The sequence below is a fragment of the Hylobates moloch genome, unplaced genomic scaffold (genome assembly GCF_009828535.3).
Source record: "Hylobates moloch isolate HMO894 unplaced genomic scaffold, HMol_V3 SCAFFOLD_15, whole genome shotgun sequence".
In the NCBI taxonomy this organism is placed as follows: Eukaryota; Metazoa; Chordata; class Mammalia; order Primates; family Hylobatidae; genus Hylobates; species Hylobates moloch.
This window is the reverse complement of record NW_026652290.1, coordinates 8,179,448-8,197,278: the sequence shown is the minus strand read 5'-3', so window position 1 is coordinate 8,197,278 and position 17,831 is coordinate 8,179,448. Positions and strand designations below refer to the sequence as shown.

The 17,831-nt window shown below is 52.7% G+C and overlaps 1 protein-coding gene across 5 annotated transcripts in view; it reads right to left on the bottom strand.

Moving 5' to 3' along the window:
• The window catches only part of HEXD (hexosaminidase D), an 18,986-nt gene extending 1,156 nt beyond the window's left edge, over positions 1 to 17,830 (bottom strand). For 2 of the 5 annotated variants that reach the window (XM_032176474.2, XM_032176473.2), the window contains exons 1-6: positions 17,712 to 17,830; positions 16,535 to 16,668; positions 11,788 to 11,897; positions 7,890 to 7,977; positions 2,705 to 2,869; positions 734 to 917 (exon numbers count right to left, since the gene is read on the bottom strand). In XM_032176474.2, the coding sequence (XP_032032365.1) occupies positions 734 to 917; positions 2,705 to 2,869; positions 7,890 to 7,977; positions 11,788 to 11,897; positions 16,535 to 16,618 (631 nt within the window). In that variant the 5' untranslated portion in view covers positions 16,619 to 16,668; positions 17,712 to 17,830. Of the gene's footprint in view, positions 1 to 733; positions 918 to 2,704; positions 2,870 to 7,889; positions 7,978 to 11,787; positions 11,898 to 16,534; positions 16,669 to 17,711 lie in introns of those variants that run through there. The other 3 variants (XM_032176477.2, XM_032176475.2, XM_032176476.2) reach the window with 3 other exon arrangements.
• Position 17,831: the final 1 nt, after the last annotated feature.

The window sequence follows — 17,831 nt, the reverse complement described above, 5'->3', positions numbered from 1 at the left end:
CCCACCTGTTCTCGTTTTGCTTAAAAGTGTGAGCATAGATACCTTTTTAAGACAGACTTTGCACTGTGCTGGGTTTTTACAATGAATGCCACAACCACACACAGTGCCTTTCCAAGCCAGCGCCCACTGGAGCGACCATGCTCCCGCTGCTGCTCTACCAGGCCATAAGCCACAGGCACAGCTGGAGCATGCAGCTGAATGGAGGTCACTCTGAGTCATCCACGTGGCCATGCACGGGTGGGAGCTGCCAGGCCAGCACGGCCCTAGGACACCCTGGCTCCCTGCTCTGCTATGGAGCTCACTGAGCCTCGGGGCTGTGTGTGGAACTGGGCCAGGTGTCTGAGTACCACCTCTTGGCCCAGAGAGGTGCTCAGCAGCTCATCCCAAAGCCTCAGGCAGAGTGAGCAGGGCCCAGGGGCTGGAGGAGCAGCCAGCGGGAACCTCGGCCCCCAGTCCCAGCAGGACTGGCCTTGGAGGAGGCTGCTGCAAGTGCTGGACGCTCTCAAGCCCTCTGGGCCACCGGACAGGCCCGTGCTCTCCTGCCCAAACCTCCATGGCTTCTAGGGAAACGACTCAGGCCCGGTGTCAAGGGGATGCGGGAGGTGGTTGTGGCGGGTCTGTGCGGGGCTGGGGCTCACCCTGGGGCCCACTTCCTACAGCACCTTCTTTCTTTGAAGCCACAGGTCCTGGGCAGGTCAGTGGCCCACCCCGTCCCCCAGCCCTGTGGGCCGACCTGCGAGCTGGTCCTCAGGCAGGTCTCTGAGCACGTCGTCCCACACCAGGGGTGTTAGGCCGGGGCGCCGGGCCTTCACACGGCTGGCCACCGCCCGCATGTGTGACAGGCACAGCTTCCCTGTGCTGTTCTGCTCTTGCTGCAGCCACCGGCGCGAGGCCTCCCCCTCTCCGAGGTAATAGACCTGCAAGGAAGGAGCGGGACGGGATTGCCTTGGCAGCTGTGCACACTGGCGGGAGGGTCCTGGGTTCACGCCGTGCCCTGATGGAGAGTGACCGCTGCCTGTCGGGAGGAGGCCGGGGAGGGGCTCGGAACCTTTGCTTACCACCCCCAGCGTGTCCCTGTCTTCCTCACTGAGCCCTGAACTTCTACTCAAGGTTTCCTGTGAATGTTCACAGCAGCTCTTCTCACAGCCGCCAAAGCGGAGACCACAGGGGTCCATCCCCCATGACGGACCAGCACAGGGCAGCGTCCCCTACCATGAACACAGCTCGGCCTCAGCAGAGAGCCAAGCTCTGGAGGCCGACAGCCCGGAGGAGCACAGGTCATACACTGTGTGACTCGGTGCCCGTGGAATGCCCACATGGGCAAATCCACCGAGACACGAAGCAGACGGTGGTCGCTGGGGGCTGGGGGCGGGCGCGGGGCTTTGGCCTGGGGTGATCGCCCACACCAGGCATGTCTGGAAGAGGTGCTGATGTTTTTACTTATTTATTTATTCATTTTGGAGACAGGGTCTTGCTCTGTTGCCCAGGCTGGACTGCAGTGGCATAATCTCAATCTCGGCTCACTGCAACCTCCGCCTCCTGGGTTCAAGCGATTCTCCTGCCTCAGTCTCCCGAGTAGCTGGGATTACAGGCGCCCACCACCACACCTGGCTAATTTTGTATTTTTAGTAGAGACGGGGTTTCACCATGTTGGCCAGGCTGATCTCGAACTCCTGACCTCAGGTGATCCACCTGCCTCAGCCTCCCAAAGTGCTGGGATCATAGGTGTGAGCCACCACACCCGGCCTATTTATTTATTTACTTATTTATTTAGAGCCGGAGTCTCACTCTGTTGCCCAGGGTGGTGTGCAGTGGCGTGATCTCAGCTCACTGTAACCTCCACCTCCTGGGTTCAAGCGATTCTCATGCCTCAGGCTCCTGAGTAGCTGGGATTACAGGCGCCCGCCATCACGCCCAGCTGATTTTTGTATTTTCAGTAGAGACGGGGTTGCGCCACATTGGCCAAACTGGTCTCAAACTCCTGACCTCAGGTGATCCACCCACTTTGGTCTCCCAAAGTGCTGGGATAACAGCGTGGGCCACCACACCCAGCCTATATTTTAAAATGGTTAGAATGGTAAAGCTTATGTGTATTTTACACACTCAGGTTTCCTTCAAAGAAAGGAAACTTCTGGGGCTAACATCTTCAGCTTGGGTTCCCCGTGAGCCACAGCCCTGCAGAACCTCCCAGCCCCGTGGGCACCAACCCTGCCCCTTTCAGTTCCGCATCCTGCCCAGGCCCTGACTGAGCTGAAGTCAGTGAGTGGTGGGAGGGACGAGGGTGGGGGCTCACTGGGCTGGAGGGGGCATGTCTCCGACACCCCCTGGGGACCACCTTTTCCAGTGGGTGCTTCAGGGTCCAAATGCAGAACTTCCTTCCTCTCAGCAATGAAAGGGTGTCCCTCGAGTTGTACCCTGACTTGTGCTGACTGCTGGTCCTGGGGTGTGAACCTGCCCATCACCCCCAGGCTTCCGCCAGCCCAGCCGCCCAGGGTGGTCTCGTCTGAAACGAGGGCGCCTCCCTTGGGCTCTGCAGGCTGTCCCGTGCCAGGCTGCCCATCCACCTGGAGAAGATGTTGGATGGGGCTCCCTGAGGGGAACAAGCCTGTCTCTAGGCCTCAGTGCCTGGAAGATTTTCCTATTTAAAAGGACAAGCCACGATAGGGGAGACTGTCCTGCACAGAGCTGGGGTGACAGCACCCACCTCATCACACCCAACGTGCAGCCGCTGGGCGCCTGGGTGCAGCTCCAGGACCTGGTCGATCATGGTGCCCACCAGCGCCAGGGACTCCGCCTCGTGGGGGTTCAGGGTGCAGGGGAAGGGGCCCACCTCCCGCAGGTGGGCGAAGGCTGCGTGCTTCAGCACAAACTGCGGAGAGACAGAGAAGTTCGCGTTGGGGGCGGAGGAGCTGGACTGATCTCCTTTTTGCCCACCTGGGGCTTCTGTTTCAAATCTACGGATAATATAAAAAAATTAGGCCAGGCACAGAGTCTCAGTCCTGTAATCCCACACCTTGGGAGTTTGAGGTGGGTAGAATGTTTGAACTCAGGAATTTGAGACCAGCCTGGACAACATGGTGAAACCCCATGGAGTCTCACTTTGTCGCCCAGGCTGGAGTGCAGTGGCACAATCTTGGCTCACTGCAACCTCTGCCTCCCGGGTTCAAGTGATCCTCCCACCTCAGCCTTCCCAGCAGATAGGATTACAGGCATGTGCCACCACGCCCGGCTAATTTTTGTATTTTTAGTAGAGATGGCATTCCGATATGTTGGCCAGGCTGGTCTTGAACTCCTGACCACAAGTGATTTGCCTTCCTTGGCCTCCCAAAGTGCTGGGATTACAGGCGTGAACCACCGCACCCAGACCATATGTGTATATATATATATATATACATATACATATGTATATATATATATATATATATTTTTTTTTTTTTTTTTTTGAGACGGAGTCTCGCTCTGTCGCCCAGGCTAGAGTGCAGTGGCATGATCTCAGCTCACTGCAAGCTCTGCCTCCTGGGTTCACGCCATTCTCCTGCCTCAGCCTCCCCAGTAGCTGAGACTACAGGTGCCCACCACCACACCTGGCTAATTTTTGTATTTTGTTTTAGTAGAGATGGGGTTTCACCGTGTTAGCCAAGATTGTCTCGATCTCCTGACCTTGTGATCCACCCACCTTGGCCTCCCAAAGTGCTGGGATTACAGGCGTGAGCCACTGCGCCTAGCCATAAATTTTTTAAAAACAAAATCGGTTTAAGAAAAAAAAAAAGTGGCCAGGTGTGGTGGCACCTGCCTGTGGTCCAGCTACTTGGGAGGCTGAGGCGGGAAGATCACTGGAGCCTAGGAAGTTGAGGCTGTGGTGAGCCACGATCACACCACTGCACTCCAGCCTGGGCGACAGAGTGAGACCCTGTCTCTGAAAAGAGAAAAACAGAAAAACGTTTATCTGTGAAAGACCACTCTAACTTTGCATAAGAACAGAGACTCTGTGGCCTCGGCTTAGGGTTGCTCACTGTCCCCTTCCCCCTCACTGTGGAAACCACAGCTTTGCTGCCAAAGGGGCAGACTTCACTTGAGGCTGGGTAAAAACACACCCCTTGTGGGGGCACTGTCAGTAGAAGCAGCAACTGGAGAAAAGGCCCTGTCTTCCGCTTGCCCGAGGGTGCAGTCCCTGCTGGGGAGAGCCAAGACTGGCTGCAGATGTAACGGGTGACTCTGGAAACAGAAAGCCGGATGGTGCTGCACACTCTCCTCAGGCCTGGCTGATGGGGGCCACACACACGTGCAGGGACCGGTGAGGGCCAGGTGGGAACTGCGCGAACCTAGGGATGCACCTCCCACCGCCCACGCACAGCCCCGTGGCAAGGGGAGGAGGCCTGTGGGCTCAAGGTGTGGGAGCACGACCTCTGCCCAAACCCTTGGCTGACCACCAGCTATGAAGACAGAGGGATGACCCTAGGAACCCAGGCTAAAACGTAAAAATAAGAACCAAAAAAATCTCAGCACAGACATCAGTGAGCACACACAGCCGGGGGCGGGTCCTGCAGGTTAAATGCAGGCCATTTGCTGGAAAACAACAAAAAGACCACCACCAGCCACTGGGGAAAAGAGTAAACATTCAGCTTTGCTATAATGTATTCACTGAAATGTTCAGTTCTCAACCAAAAATTTTGAGAGGTGCAAATAAACTGGAAAGTAGAATCCAGTTCACAGACTCTGACTCTCAGGGACCACATGTAGAAGTTATCAAATATTTCAAGGAAACTACTAAGAATATATTCTAAGAATGAAAGGAGGCCGGGTGTGGTGGCTCACACCTGTAGTCCCAGCACTTTGGGAGGCCGAGACGGGCGGATCACTTGAGGTCAGGAGTTCGAGATCAGTCTGGCCAACATGGCAAAACCCCATCTCTACTAAGAAGACAAAATTAGCCGGGTGTGGTGGCGGGCGCTGTAATCCCTCCCTACTCGGGAGGCTGAGGCAGGAGAATGGCTTAAGCTCAGAATGTGGAATTTGTAGTGAGCCGAGATCACGCCGCTATACTCCAGCCTGGGTGACAGAGCGAAATTCTGTCTCAAAAACAAAAATTAGCACTTAGGGAGGCAGAGGCGGGAAGATCACTTGAGCCCAGAAGTGTGAGACCAGCCCAGCAACATAGTGAGACCCCACTCTTCACAAAAAGGAAAATGAACAAAAAAAAATTAACTCAAAATGGGGCCAGGTGCAATGGCTCATGCCTGTAATCCCAGCACTCCGAGAGGCTGAGGTGGGAGAACTGTTTGAGGCCAGGGGTTCGAGACCAGTCTGGGCAACATAGTGGGACCTGGTATCTGCAAATAATAAAAAAACTGGCCGGGTATGGTGGCACGCACCTGTGGTCCCTGCTACCCAGGAGGCTGAGATGGGAGGATTGCTTGAGCCCAGAAGCTCAGGGCTGCAGTGAGCTGTGATTGTACCACGTGCTCCAGCCTGGGTGACAGAGTGAGACGGTGACCCAAGACAAATAACTTGGATGTTCAAGGGTTCTGGAGAAAGAATAAAAATACCAAACTAAAAATGGATCATAGATCTAAATGAAAAATGCACACAAGTTAAACTTTAGAAGAAAATACAAGAAAAATCTTTGTGGTCTGGTGATCACAAAAAGTTTTTAGAAATGACACCAGAAGCCTGTAAGCTCCACACTGGGAGAGAATACCTGCAAATTACATACCATCAGAGGACTTGCATCTAGAACATATAAAGAACCTTAAAAACTCGAGCTGAAAAAAAAATGGGCAAAACACCTGAGCAGTTATTTCTAGTATACCAAGAGGGTATACTAGGCTGGGCGCCGTGGCTCACACCTGTAATCCCAGTACTTTGAGAGGCTGACGCAGGCAGATCGCCTGAGGCCAGGAGTTTGAGACTAGCTTGGCCAATATCTTGAAACCTCATCTCTAATAAAAAGACAAAAAGTTAGCCGGGCGTGGTGGGGTGCACCTATAATCTCAGGTACTCAGGAGGCTGAGGCAGGAGAATCACTTGAACTCGGGAGGTGGAGGTTGTAGTGAGCCAAGATTGCACCACTACACTCCAGCGAGACCCTGTCTTAAAAACAAGCACACAAAAAGGGTATACTAATAGTAAATGTACACATGGAGGGTCTTCCTCAGTAAGAGACCAACCCTTCGACACGCTGATTTTGGATGTCTGGTCTCCAGAACTGGGAGAACATTTCTGTTGTCTTAAGCCACCTGGTTTGTGGCGATCACTTCTGCCCTGACAGCAGTGTCCTTTGAGGAGATGGCGAGTGTGAGTGGTCAGGGCTGTGCTGTGACTTGCTGCAGTGGGGAGAGGGGCACGGAGGGGCAGAGTGGCCCTGGGAGACCCGTTAGGAGAGTTTCATGGTGAGTCCGTAGCGGTTTAGACAGGGGTGGTGCCTGCATGACAGAGGAAGAGGAAGAGGAGCAGCAGCGGGACCAACATGGGTCAGGGCGCGGGCGGGTGGTGGTGCTGACTGTGGCTGGTCTGCTTCTGGTTTGCACACCAGAGGCTGGAGGAGGCCCCTCAATGGAAGTGACCAGCAGGCAGCTGGGGATGAGGGTCTGTAACCCAGGAGGTCTGGAGTTGCTGAGGTGCAGACAGAAGAGGAAGAGGAAGACAAAGAGGAGGACGAAGAGAAAGCAGGAGCAGAAATGGCACCATCTAGAGAGAGAGTGGGAGGTGGGAACAGGGGCCGAGAGGAGGCTTGGGGACCGCCAGCCACAGGGAGGCAAATGCAAATGGCTACCGCGGAGGCGCAGTCAGAGGCAGAGGGAAGCCGGAAAGTGTGGGGCTCAGGAGAGCATCTGGGGATGCTAGAAGCTACCAAGGGGTCCAGCAGGAAAGGACTAAAACCATCCCTGGACTTAGTGACCTGGAGGACCCTGGTGGCCTTGGGAGAGACATTCTGTGGAGAGGTGGCAGGAGGCTAAGAGCGCAGGCCAGGTCCCAGAGCAGAGTGCGAATGGAGAGAATCAACTAGAAAGGCTGGAGGACCGAGCTATGGGAAGGAACTCTGGTGGCACGCCCAGAACACCGGCATGTATAAGTGAAAACAACCTTCTTTCCCGCGGTGTGTGCAAATAGAAGCCAGAATGGTGTATCTGTTAGAGAAATAAATGGAACCTAAGAGCCATTAAATCAGTGTGGTGGTTAACGCTGCATCACTTCCGGTTTGTTTGATGCAGACAGGAAAAAGAATATTGTGTATATATATATTTTTTGAGACAGAGTCTTGCTCTCTCGCCCAGGCTGGAGTGCAGTGGTGTGACCTTGGCTCACTGCAACCTCCGCCTCCTACGTTCAAGCGATTCTCCTGCCTCAGCCTCCCAAGCAGCTGGGACTACAGGTGCCCGCCACCACACCTGGCTAATTTTTGTATTTTTAGTAGAGACGGGGTTTCGCCATGTTGGCCAGGCTGGTCTTGAACTCCTGACCTCAGGTGATCCACTAGCCTCGGCCTCCCAAAGTGCTGGGATTACTACCGGTGTGAGCCACCGCACCCGGCCTGAGCCACCGCACCCGGCCTGAAAAGCACCTTTTCTTTCCCTAATACCGTGTTTTACCTCACATAATAATATTCCGATGAATACAAGTTACAAAGGAAACTGCCTCCCAGCCTCCAGGACCCCCTTTCTGGCTCTTTCCTTCCATTCCTCGGGCAAACAGGCAGCCCCAACCTGCAGCTCTGGCCGAGTCAGGCAGGGACTTCCTAGATCAAAGGCCTTTCCATGTTGTGCTGAGCTGCACTGCCTGCATTCCCAACCACGGGCCTGCTGCACCTACCCCTGGGCACAAGCCTGGCCCAGACTGCAGCCCCTGGACTCCACATTTGGCACCAGGTAACTTCCATTCCTGCCACTCACCTCCATGTGTCCAAATGTCTGCACCAAGGGAATCACCTCCAGCTCATTGAGTCCAGCCAGATGCAGGATCTCTTTGATTTCAGAGGGGCTGGAGAGACAAAAATTCACGTAGAGAGAGGGTCACATGGGCAGCATGTGACGTCCACACACCCCCAGCCCTTCCTCGTCAGGCCCTGGGGGGCTCTCCGGGAAACAGTGGGGCCCTAAACTCCACAAAGCTTGACAGATATCCTGATTTCTGGAACGGCACCTGCTCCAAAATTTCGGAAGATGATGTTCTAGCACATCCTCAAGTAATGGTTTGCTTTTCTTTTTTTTTTTTTTTGAGACGGAGTCTCGCTCTGTCGCCCAGGTTGGAGTGCAGTGGCGCGATCTCGGCTCACTGCAAGCTCCGCCTCCCGGGTTCACGCCATTCTCCTGCCTCAGCCTCTCCGAGTAGCTGGGACTACAGGCGCCCGCCACCACGCCCGGCTAATTTTTTGTATTTTTAGTAGAGACGGGGTTTCACCGTGGTTTCGATCTCCTGACCTCATGATCCACCCGCCTCGGCCTCCCAAAGTGCTGGGATTACAAACGTGAGCCACCGCGCCCGGCCAATGGTTCGCTTTTCAACCCACAACAAGAGAATGAAGTCATCACATTTTACAAGAAACTACCCAAGGCCAGGCGCAGTGGCTCACGCCTGTAGTCTCAGCACTTTGGGAGGCCGAGGCAGGCAGATCACTTGAGGTCAGGAGTTCGAGACCAGCCTGGCCAACATGATGAAACCCCGTATGTACTAAAAATACAAAAATTAGCCAGGCCTGGTGGTATGTACCTGTAATCCCAGCTACTCGGGAGGTTGAGGGAGGAGAATCACTTGAACCTGGGAGGCAGAGTTTGCGGTGAGCCAAGATCGCACCACTGCACTCCAGCCTGGGATACAGAACAAGATTCTTTTTTTTTTTTTTTTTTTTGGGACGGAGTCTCGCTCTGTTGCCCAGGCTAGAGTGCAGTGGTGCAATCTCGGCTCACTGCAAGCTCCGCCTCCCGGGTTCATGCCATTCTCCTGCCTCAGCCTCTCCGAGTAGCTGGGACTACAGGCGCCCACCACCACGCCCGGCTAATGTTTTGTATTTTTATTTTTAGTAGAGACAGGGTTTCATCGTGGTCTCAATCTCCTGACCTCGTGATCCGCCCGCCTCAGCCTCCCAAAGTGCTGGGATTACAAGCGTGAGCCACCGCGCCCGGCCAAGACTCTGTCTTAAAAAAAAAAAATGCCACAGGAGGAGCCACACTCCATCCAGGCACCACCCCTGTCCAAACCGCTACGGACTCACCATGAAACTCTCCTAACGGGTCTCCCAGGGCCACTCTGCCCCTCCGTGCCCCTCTCCCCACTGCGGTAAGTCACAGCACAGCCCTGACCACTCACACTCGCCATCTCCTCAAAGGACACTGCTGTCAGGGCAGAAGTGATCGCCACAAACCAGGTGGCTTAAGACAACAGAAATGTTCTCCCAGTTCTGGAGACCAGACATCCAGCTGCCCAAGGGCCCTCGACCTGAAACAATCCCTGAGCACATGTCCTCTGCAGAAGGGGCACATCCTGGGAAGGGCTGACTGCCCCGGGTCGACCTCTTCATTTTTCACAAGCTTTACATGAGCTGTCATTTATGAATTTATCTTAAAAAAAGCTATTTCTAGTTTTTCTATGTTTGAACCATTTTAGGCTAATCCGTTCTATGGATTTATGCGTTACATAAAGTCTTTAAACATTCCTGTTTCAAGCTTCGAAGGAACCCTGGTACTTTACTTTTTCACATAGAAAGACAAAATGTCTTCATTGTAGGAAGAAGAGTATGAAGAAAATGCCAACCCCTGATCATGTCATCGCACTTGATCATCTCATCACACCTGATCATCTCATCGCACCTGATTATCTCATCGCAGGCCAACACCCTGGCTCACTGTTCCTCTCTTCTGATCTAACCACATGTGGGCTGCATGGGGTGCGGGTGTTTTGGAGTTCTGACACATGGAGTCAAGTCCTCCCAGAGCAGACGTCACGTTACGTTCACCAGAAGGTAGTTTTCCTCTTTCTCATTCTCGTCAACACGGAGTCTTACAATTTTTTATTTATTTTATTTAATTTATCATTATCTTTTTGAGACCGAGTCTTGCTCTGTCACCCAGGCTGGAGTGCAGTGGCATGATCTCAGCTCACTGCAACCTCTGCCTCCTGAGTTCATGCAATTCTCCTTCCTCAGCCTCCTGAGTAGCTGGGACCACAGGCGCACACCACCATGCCCAGCTAATTTTTTCTTTTTCTTTTTTGTTTTTGAGACGGAGTCTGGCCCTGTCGCCCAAGCTGGAGCGCAGTGGCGCAATCTTGGCTCACTGCAAGCTCAACCTCCCGGGTTCCCGCCATTCTCCTGCCTCAGCCTCCCGAGTAGCTGAGACTATAGGCGCCCGCCACTATGCCCAGCTGATTTTTTATATTTTTAGTAGAGATGGGGTTTCTCTTGTGTTAGCCAGGATGATCTTGATCTCCTGACCTCGTGATCCGCCCGCCTCGGCCTCCCACAAGTGCTAGGATTACAGGCGTGAGCCACCCGCGCCCGGACTGAGTCTTACAATTTTTTTTTTTTTTTTTGAGACGGAGTCTCGCTCTGTCGCCCAGGCTGGAGCGCAGTGGCACAATCTCAGCTCACCGCAAGCTCCACCTCCCGGGTTCAGGCCATTCTCCTGCCTCAGCCTCTGGAGTAGCTGGGACTACAGGCGCCCGCCACCACACCTGGCTAATTTTTTTGTACTTTTAGTAGAGACAGGGTTTCACTGTGTTAGCCAGGATGGTCTTGATCTCCTGACCTCATGATCCACCCGCCTCGGCCTCCCAAATTGCTGGGACTACAGGCATGAGCCACCACTCCTGGCCTTCACATTTTCTTATATGCTTATTGGCCTTTTTCGTTTCTTCCTTTGGGATTGGCCAGTTAATGTCCATTGCGCGTTTATCTTTGGGGCTGTTACTGATTTTCACAAAGACCGGTGATTTTAACGCTGAGCAGGGGCCTCCCATCTCTACCACACCTGATTTTATTGATTTTGATTCTCTCCCCTTCAATTCTTCACTTCTCTAACTCAAGGCTCGACTGTGGCCTGAAGAGCAGCCCCTCCCTGCACGGAGGCCTTCTCCAGCCTTCTCTAGCTCAGCCTTCTCCAGCCTTCTCCAGCCTCCTCCAGCCTTCTCTAACTTTCTCTAACCTTCTCTAGCCCAGCCTTCTCCAGCCTCCTCCAGCCTTCTCTAACCTTCTCTGGCCCAGCCTTCTCCAGCCTCCTCCAGCCTTCTCTAGCCCAGCCTTCTCCAGCCTTCTCTAACCTTCTCTAGCCCAGCCTTCTCCAGCCTCCTCCAGCCTCCTCCAGCCTTCTCTAGCTCAGCCTTCTCCAGCTGTCTCCAGCCTCCTCCAGCCTTAGCTAACCTTCTCTAGCCCAGCCTCCTCCAGCCTTCTCTAACCTTCTCTAGCCCAGCTTTCTCCAGCCTTCTCCAGCCTTCTCTAGCCTTCTCTAGCTCAGCCTTCTCCAGGCCTTCCGGTCAACAGAGGAACTGCCTGCAGGACAGAGACAGGAACTGCAGCTCTTCCCTGTAGGGGGCGCTGCTGATGCTTACTTTCCCTTTAAATGTTTCAAAATTCTCTCCAGTGAATGTTTGAAATGCAACTTTGTTTTCATTTTATAATTTTTTTTTTTTTTACAATTAAAGAGATGAATTTAAAAAGACAAAAAAGGAATACACCCACCACTGTTCAGTTCCTGACTGTTCCACCCGCACCTCCAGGTTGCTGCTCCTCCTGCCCTGCAGAACCCCCCCTTCCCCGCGTTCCCGCCGGGCCCCTGTCCCTGCTGCGGGCGGTGTTACCTGTAGGCGTACTTGGCCCTCAGCAGCCTCAGAGGGCCCTCGTAGGGAAACATGTCTTCATACTCAATGAGGAGGCCGTTTGCACCTAGTGCACGGAACAGAGGAAAAATCTGGGAGATAAACAGGGAGAGGTTAGGAAGAAGTGGCCGCTGGAGTACGACGTGGCACGTCCACAGCGGGGAGACGCCTTCCCTTTCGGCCTGTGGAGACTGTGGGAGTTGCTATTCCTATTTCTCCTGGGAACCTTAAATCCGGAATGTGTACTTTACGTTATGCCAAACGAAACTCCCAGTTCCAGTGACTATTTTGCACAGAAGGGGAGATATGCTATGAAACAGGGCTGCTACTCAACGCGCTGGTGGCTCAGCTTGGGAGGGACGGGTCCGGCCAGCAGGGAGCCACCGAAAAGCAGCTCTTCACGCATGGGGGCCCAGCAGGGCAGCCAGGCTGAGGGGCACCGGCAAGGCACGGGGGACAGGGCAGTCAGGCTGAAGGAGAACGGCAAGGCATGGGGGACGGGGCAGGAGGAGCCGGGGCAGGGGGAGCAGGGCTCTGAAGGGTTGGGGTCAGCACCTGGGGGAGGTGAGAGAGGGGTGCAGAACTCATTTGTTCCTGGGCTGTACTCATGGGGTCCCTTCTCCCTCATTCTCCTCCCCACTTTCTCTTTCTCTTTTTTTCTTTTTTTTTTTGAGACAGAGTCTCGCTCTGTCACCCAGGCTGAAGTGCAGTGGCGTGATCTCGGCTCGTTGCAACCTCTGCCTCCCAGGTTCAAGCGATTCTCCTGCCTCAGCCTCCCGAGTAGCTGGGATTACAGGCGCCCGCCCTGATGCCCAAGTAATTTTTGTATTTTTAGTAGAGACGGGGTTTCACCATGTTGGCCAGGCTGGTCTCGAACTCCTGACCTCAGGTAATCTGCCCCTTGGCCTTCCAAAATGCTGGGATTACAGGTGTGAGCCACTGTGCCTGGCCTCTCTCTTTTTTTAACAGACGGGGTCTCACTCTGTCACTCAGGCTGGAGCGTGCTGGCATGATCATGGCTCGCTGCAGCATCCAACTCCTGGGATCAAGGGATCCTCCAGCCTCAGCCTTCCAAGGAGCTGGGACTACAGGTGCATGCTAGGCCTCCTGGATGACTCACGTGCAGGAGAACCAAGGAGCCCCAGCTGACGGTCAGGATGAACTGCCGGACATGGAAGGCCACGCAGACCATCGGATGTTTCTAGATGTCACGGGGCTGTGACCACCTGAGGGCACCTCAGTCAGAAAAGCAGAACCATGCAGCCAACCCACAGAAACACAAGGGGTGATGAATGGGGACCTTAAGTTTGGGGAGATCTGTCATGCAGCAACAGATGACGGAAACAGGGACTCCAGCTGTAAGTTGGATCTCCTTTGCCTATATTCAATTGTCGGAACACCTTTCCTTTCTTTTTTTTTGAGATGGAGTTTCGCTCTTGTCCCTTAGGATGGAGTGCAGTGGCGCAATCTCGGCTCACCACAACCTCCGCCTCCCGGGTTCAAGCGATTCTCCTGCCTCAGTCTCCCAAGTAGCTGGGATTACAGGCACCTGCCACCACACCTGGCTAATTTTTGTATTTTTAGTAGAGACAGGGTTTCACCACGTTGGTCAGGCTGGTCTCGAACTCCTGACCTCAGGTGATCCGCCCTCCTCAGCCTCCCAAAGTGCTGGGATTATAGGCATGAGCCACCGCGCCCAGCCCAAGTCAAAACGCCTTTTCATCAGCTGTATCTAAGTTCAGTCTTCTTTGCCATATTCAGTTGTCAGAACACCTTTTCATCTCTCCATGTTTGCTTTTTGCTTTTCTGTCATTTCCAAATACCGCGCTTTCCATGGTGTCTACTCACTTTTACGCTTCTTATAGTTTAGTCTTCATTGAAAACATTGTTTTTTCCTTATAATTCATTTCTGAGCTCCACAGGCAATTTTTTACAACCTCCTTTTGTCTAATTACCACGTTTCTGGGCTTGTCTATTTTTTTTAGACTGAGTCTTGCTCTATCGCCCAGGCTGGAGTGCAGTGGCGCGATCTCAGCTCACCGCAACCTCCACCACCCAGGTTCAGGCGATTCTCGTGCCTCAGCCTCCCAAGTAGGTGGGATCACAGGCACCTGCCACCACGCCTGGCTAATTTTAGTATTTTTAGTAGAGACGGAGTTTCACCATGTTGGCCAGGCTAGTCTCCAATTCCTGACCTCAAGTAATCCGCTTGCCTCGGCCTCCCAAAGTGCTGGGATTACAGTTGTCAGCCACTGAGCCTGGCCCGGGCTTTTCTATTTCTGATTTATGCTGTTCTTTCACAGCTTCTGTCATCTTCTGAGTATCTTTTATCTCGTTATGAAATATTACGGAACAGCGTTTCCTGCTGGGTGGGCCTGTGTGTCTGGAGCACCTTCACTGCTGCAATGCTATTCAGATCATCTTCTTTTTTTTTTTTTTTTGAGACAGAGTCTCATTCTTGTCACCCAGGCTGGAGTGCAGTGGCACAATCTCGGCTCACTGCAACCTCCACCTCCCAGGTTCAAGTGATTCTCCTGCCTCAGCCTCCCAAGTAGCTGGGATTACAGGCACGTACCACCACACGGGGCTAATTTTTGGTATTTTTAGTAGAGACAGGGTTTCACTGTGTTAGCCAGGATGGTCTTAATCTCCTGACCTTGTGATCCACCTTCCTCGGCCTCCCAAAGTGCTGGGATTACAGGCGTGAGCCACCATGCCCAGCCTTCTTTTTTCTTACCTATCTTTGTATGATGTTAAACAACACTCTTTTCTGCTTCTTTTTTTCTTTTCTTTTCTTTTTTTGAGATGGTGTCTTGCTCTGTCACCTCGGCTGGAGTGCAGTGGTGCAGTCTCGGCTCACTGCAACCTCTGCCTCCTGAGTTCAAGCAATTCTCCTGCTTCAGACTCCCAAGTAGCTGGGACTACAGGCATGTGTCACCATGCCTTGCTAATTTTTGTATTCTTAGTAGAGACGGGGTTTCTCCGTGTTGCCCAGGTTGGTCACAAGCTCCTGACCTTAGGTGATCTGTCCATCTTGGCCTTCCAAAGTGCCTGGATTACAGACGTGAGCCACCACGGCCAGCCTGTTGCTCGTTTTTAAGAACAGGCTCTTGTGTTTGCAATGGTGACAGGCCAGCCTCTTGTGTTTACAATGGTGACAAGGCCAGCAATGGTGACAGGCCAGTCCCTCCTCTACTGCTGCCATGTGGTATTAGAAACTGCAGGCTCTGTGTAGCTACTTCTGCAGTGTTTTTTGGCCTCTGCCTCTTCTGGACGCCTTTCCCCAGGACCTCAGCATTCCCCTTTCCCTTTGCTGTTCCTGCCCAGTTCAATATGGATTCTTTCCCCGTTTTGTCCTTACTGGGGGGCGCTGTTCCTCTGGAAGTAAGTTTCGTTACGTATTTCTGAGAGCCTTGCAGTCTCGGCCTCCCCTGCACCCTCCTTTAAGTCTCTTTGCACTCAATCTCAGACGGGAGCCATTAAAACTCTGCCCTGCTTCTCACTATGGGAGACCTTTACTTACTTTTGAGGCTATTTTCTGGGTCCTCTGGTCTTAGCACTGTTGGAGTTTCCCTCTTTCCTCTGTTACCTCCTGCTTGGCCGCTAACCCCATACAGGTGTTAATTCTGTCTGTGGTTTGGCCCCACCCACTTGTAGTTTGGGATCCATGGGGACACCCTGATACCTAATTTTGTTGAAGAGTGTCTTAGTTTTCTAGGGCTGCTGTAATAAATGACCATAAACTGGGTGGCTTGGCCGGGCGCGGTGGCTCACGCCTGTAATCCTAGCACTTTGGGAGGCTGAGGCGGGTGGATCACGAGGTCAGCAGTTCGAGACCAGTCTGGCCAACGTGGTGAAACCCCGTCTCTACTAAAAATACAAAAATTAGCCAGGCATGGTGGTGGGCACCTGTAATCCCAGCTACTCCAGAGGCTGAGGCAGGAGAATTGCTTGAACCCAGGAGGTGGAGGTTGCAGTAAGCCGAGACTGCACCATTGTACTCCAGCCTGGATGACAGAGCGAGACTCCGTCTCAAAAAACAAACAAACAACTGGGTGGCTTGACACAACAGAAATTTATTCTCTCACAGTTCTGGAGGCCCTAAGTCCAAAATCCAGGTGTCAGCAGACCCAGCTCTCCCTGAAGGCTGCAGAGGAGGACCCTTCCTTGCTTCTCTCTAGCTTCTGGTGATCGTCAGCTGTCCTTGGCATCCGGGGGTTTGTGGCGCGTCATGACCATCTTGGCTGCCGGCACTGCGGGGCATCCTCCTGGGTCTTCACACTGCCTTCCCTCCATGTGTCTCAGGCTCTAAATTTCCCTCTCCTCATAAGGATGCCAATCACTGGATTAGGGTTCACCGTATTCTAGTACAACTTCATCTTATTTTGATTACATCTGCAAAGATCCTATTTCCAAATAAGGTGTCATTCACAGGTCCCAGGGGTTAAGACCTGAACATATCTTTTTGGAAAGACACACTTCAACCCACAAGAAAGAAGCTGTGAGTTTCTTTTGTTCTCTGTTTTTTTTCCCTTTTATCATCCTGGTTGTTCTGTTTTTGTGAGAGGCTATGGGGGAAATTCAGAATCAATGCTGCTGCCACCATCTTGCTCCACCAAGAACCTGTGGTTGCGTTCTAGGTACCCATTTCCACAGAACACTGCTCAAAACTTTAAAGAATGAAGCCAAGGCAAAAAGTAATGCTCTAGAGGTAAAAGGGAGCCCTTACCTCTGAGAGGTACGAGACCTTTGGTGGAGCTCCTTTAAGGTCTAAATGAACTAATCTCATCTTAAATGGCGTGGAACCTGACATTTCAATATTTCTGTGAACTCCTATGGCAAAGTCTCCTTGGGGACTTCTTCCTAGTGGAGAAAATCAAGAGTTATCAACAGGAGCAGAAGCTTCTCCCTTTGCCTTTCCCCTTATACTTTCAGTGTCAGTTCTGATACTGGCCAGTTTTGATTGATTAACTTGGAGGAAACTCATTTTGCTAACATGAAAATGAACCAGAAGTCTGCCTCCATGTTAAGATATAGAGACCTCTGCTGTGTGTGATTTGCTGCTAAAACAAAACAGCACTGGTTTGTTTATAAGATGGTTATGATCTATAATAACACAAATAACTGCCAAACCACTTTGTTTTAAAGACCTTGTTAAACTAGATGTACTATGCTAGTGCAAACAGTCGGGCAGAAGCCTCTAAACATTTTCCTATCAGGCCGCACAATATGATGCTTCTGTAGGAAATTTATCCTAATTTTAGGTAATATTAAAACTAATTTGTATTTCTAGAGCTCAGATCAGCTTGATTATAAAGAGGAAAAAACTGCAAAACTGACTCCAGGTTGGAGAAAACTGTCTAGGATTTAAGGTAAGCTGATAATTTTTAAAAAAACCCCAAGTGCATCAGAGCTGACCGTAGTATTATATTGAATAAAGGCGGCATCCAAGGGATAACGAAGCAGCTGGGGAAGGGTAAAATTTATGTATTTTTTAAATTTATTTTTCCCATCTACTATGAAAGCACAAAGGATTGGGTGAGAAAAGGAAAGGAAAGCTTTGCATGTGAGACAGACTCAGTTCCATAATCCAACCCCTGGTTCCGTGCAGGGTTTCGGAGGCTCCTGACTCTAAGGGCTCTGTAACACAGCAGGGCAGGCCGGTGGTGCACACGGACACCAAGCACTTTCAGTTTTTACATACGACCAGTTATACACAATTTTCACCCACAGGCTCGGTGCAAGCCTCTCCCAGCAGCCCCGCATCGCCGCTGCGGGACAGCCACGCTGGGAGACGCCGCTCGCGAGCCCGGCCGTCCCTCTCCAGGTACAGGCGCGGCGGAAACGCTTCCAGACCGGAGCCGCCCAGCCGAGCGCGCAGAGCCAGAGCCGCACCCGCACCTCACCTGCGCCGCTGCGGTCCCGCGAGGTCCGGGGGCGCAGAGAGGTCCGGCCGCCCCGCCCTCGCGGCCGCCGCCTCCGCTCTGAGCCCCGCCCCGCTCGGCCGCCGATTGCTCGGGCCTGGT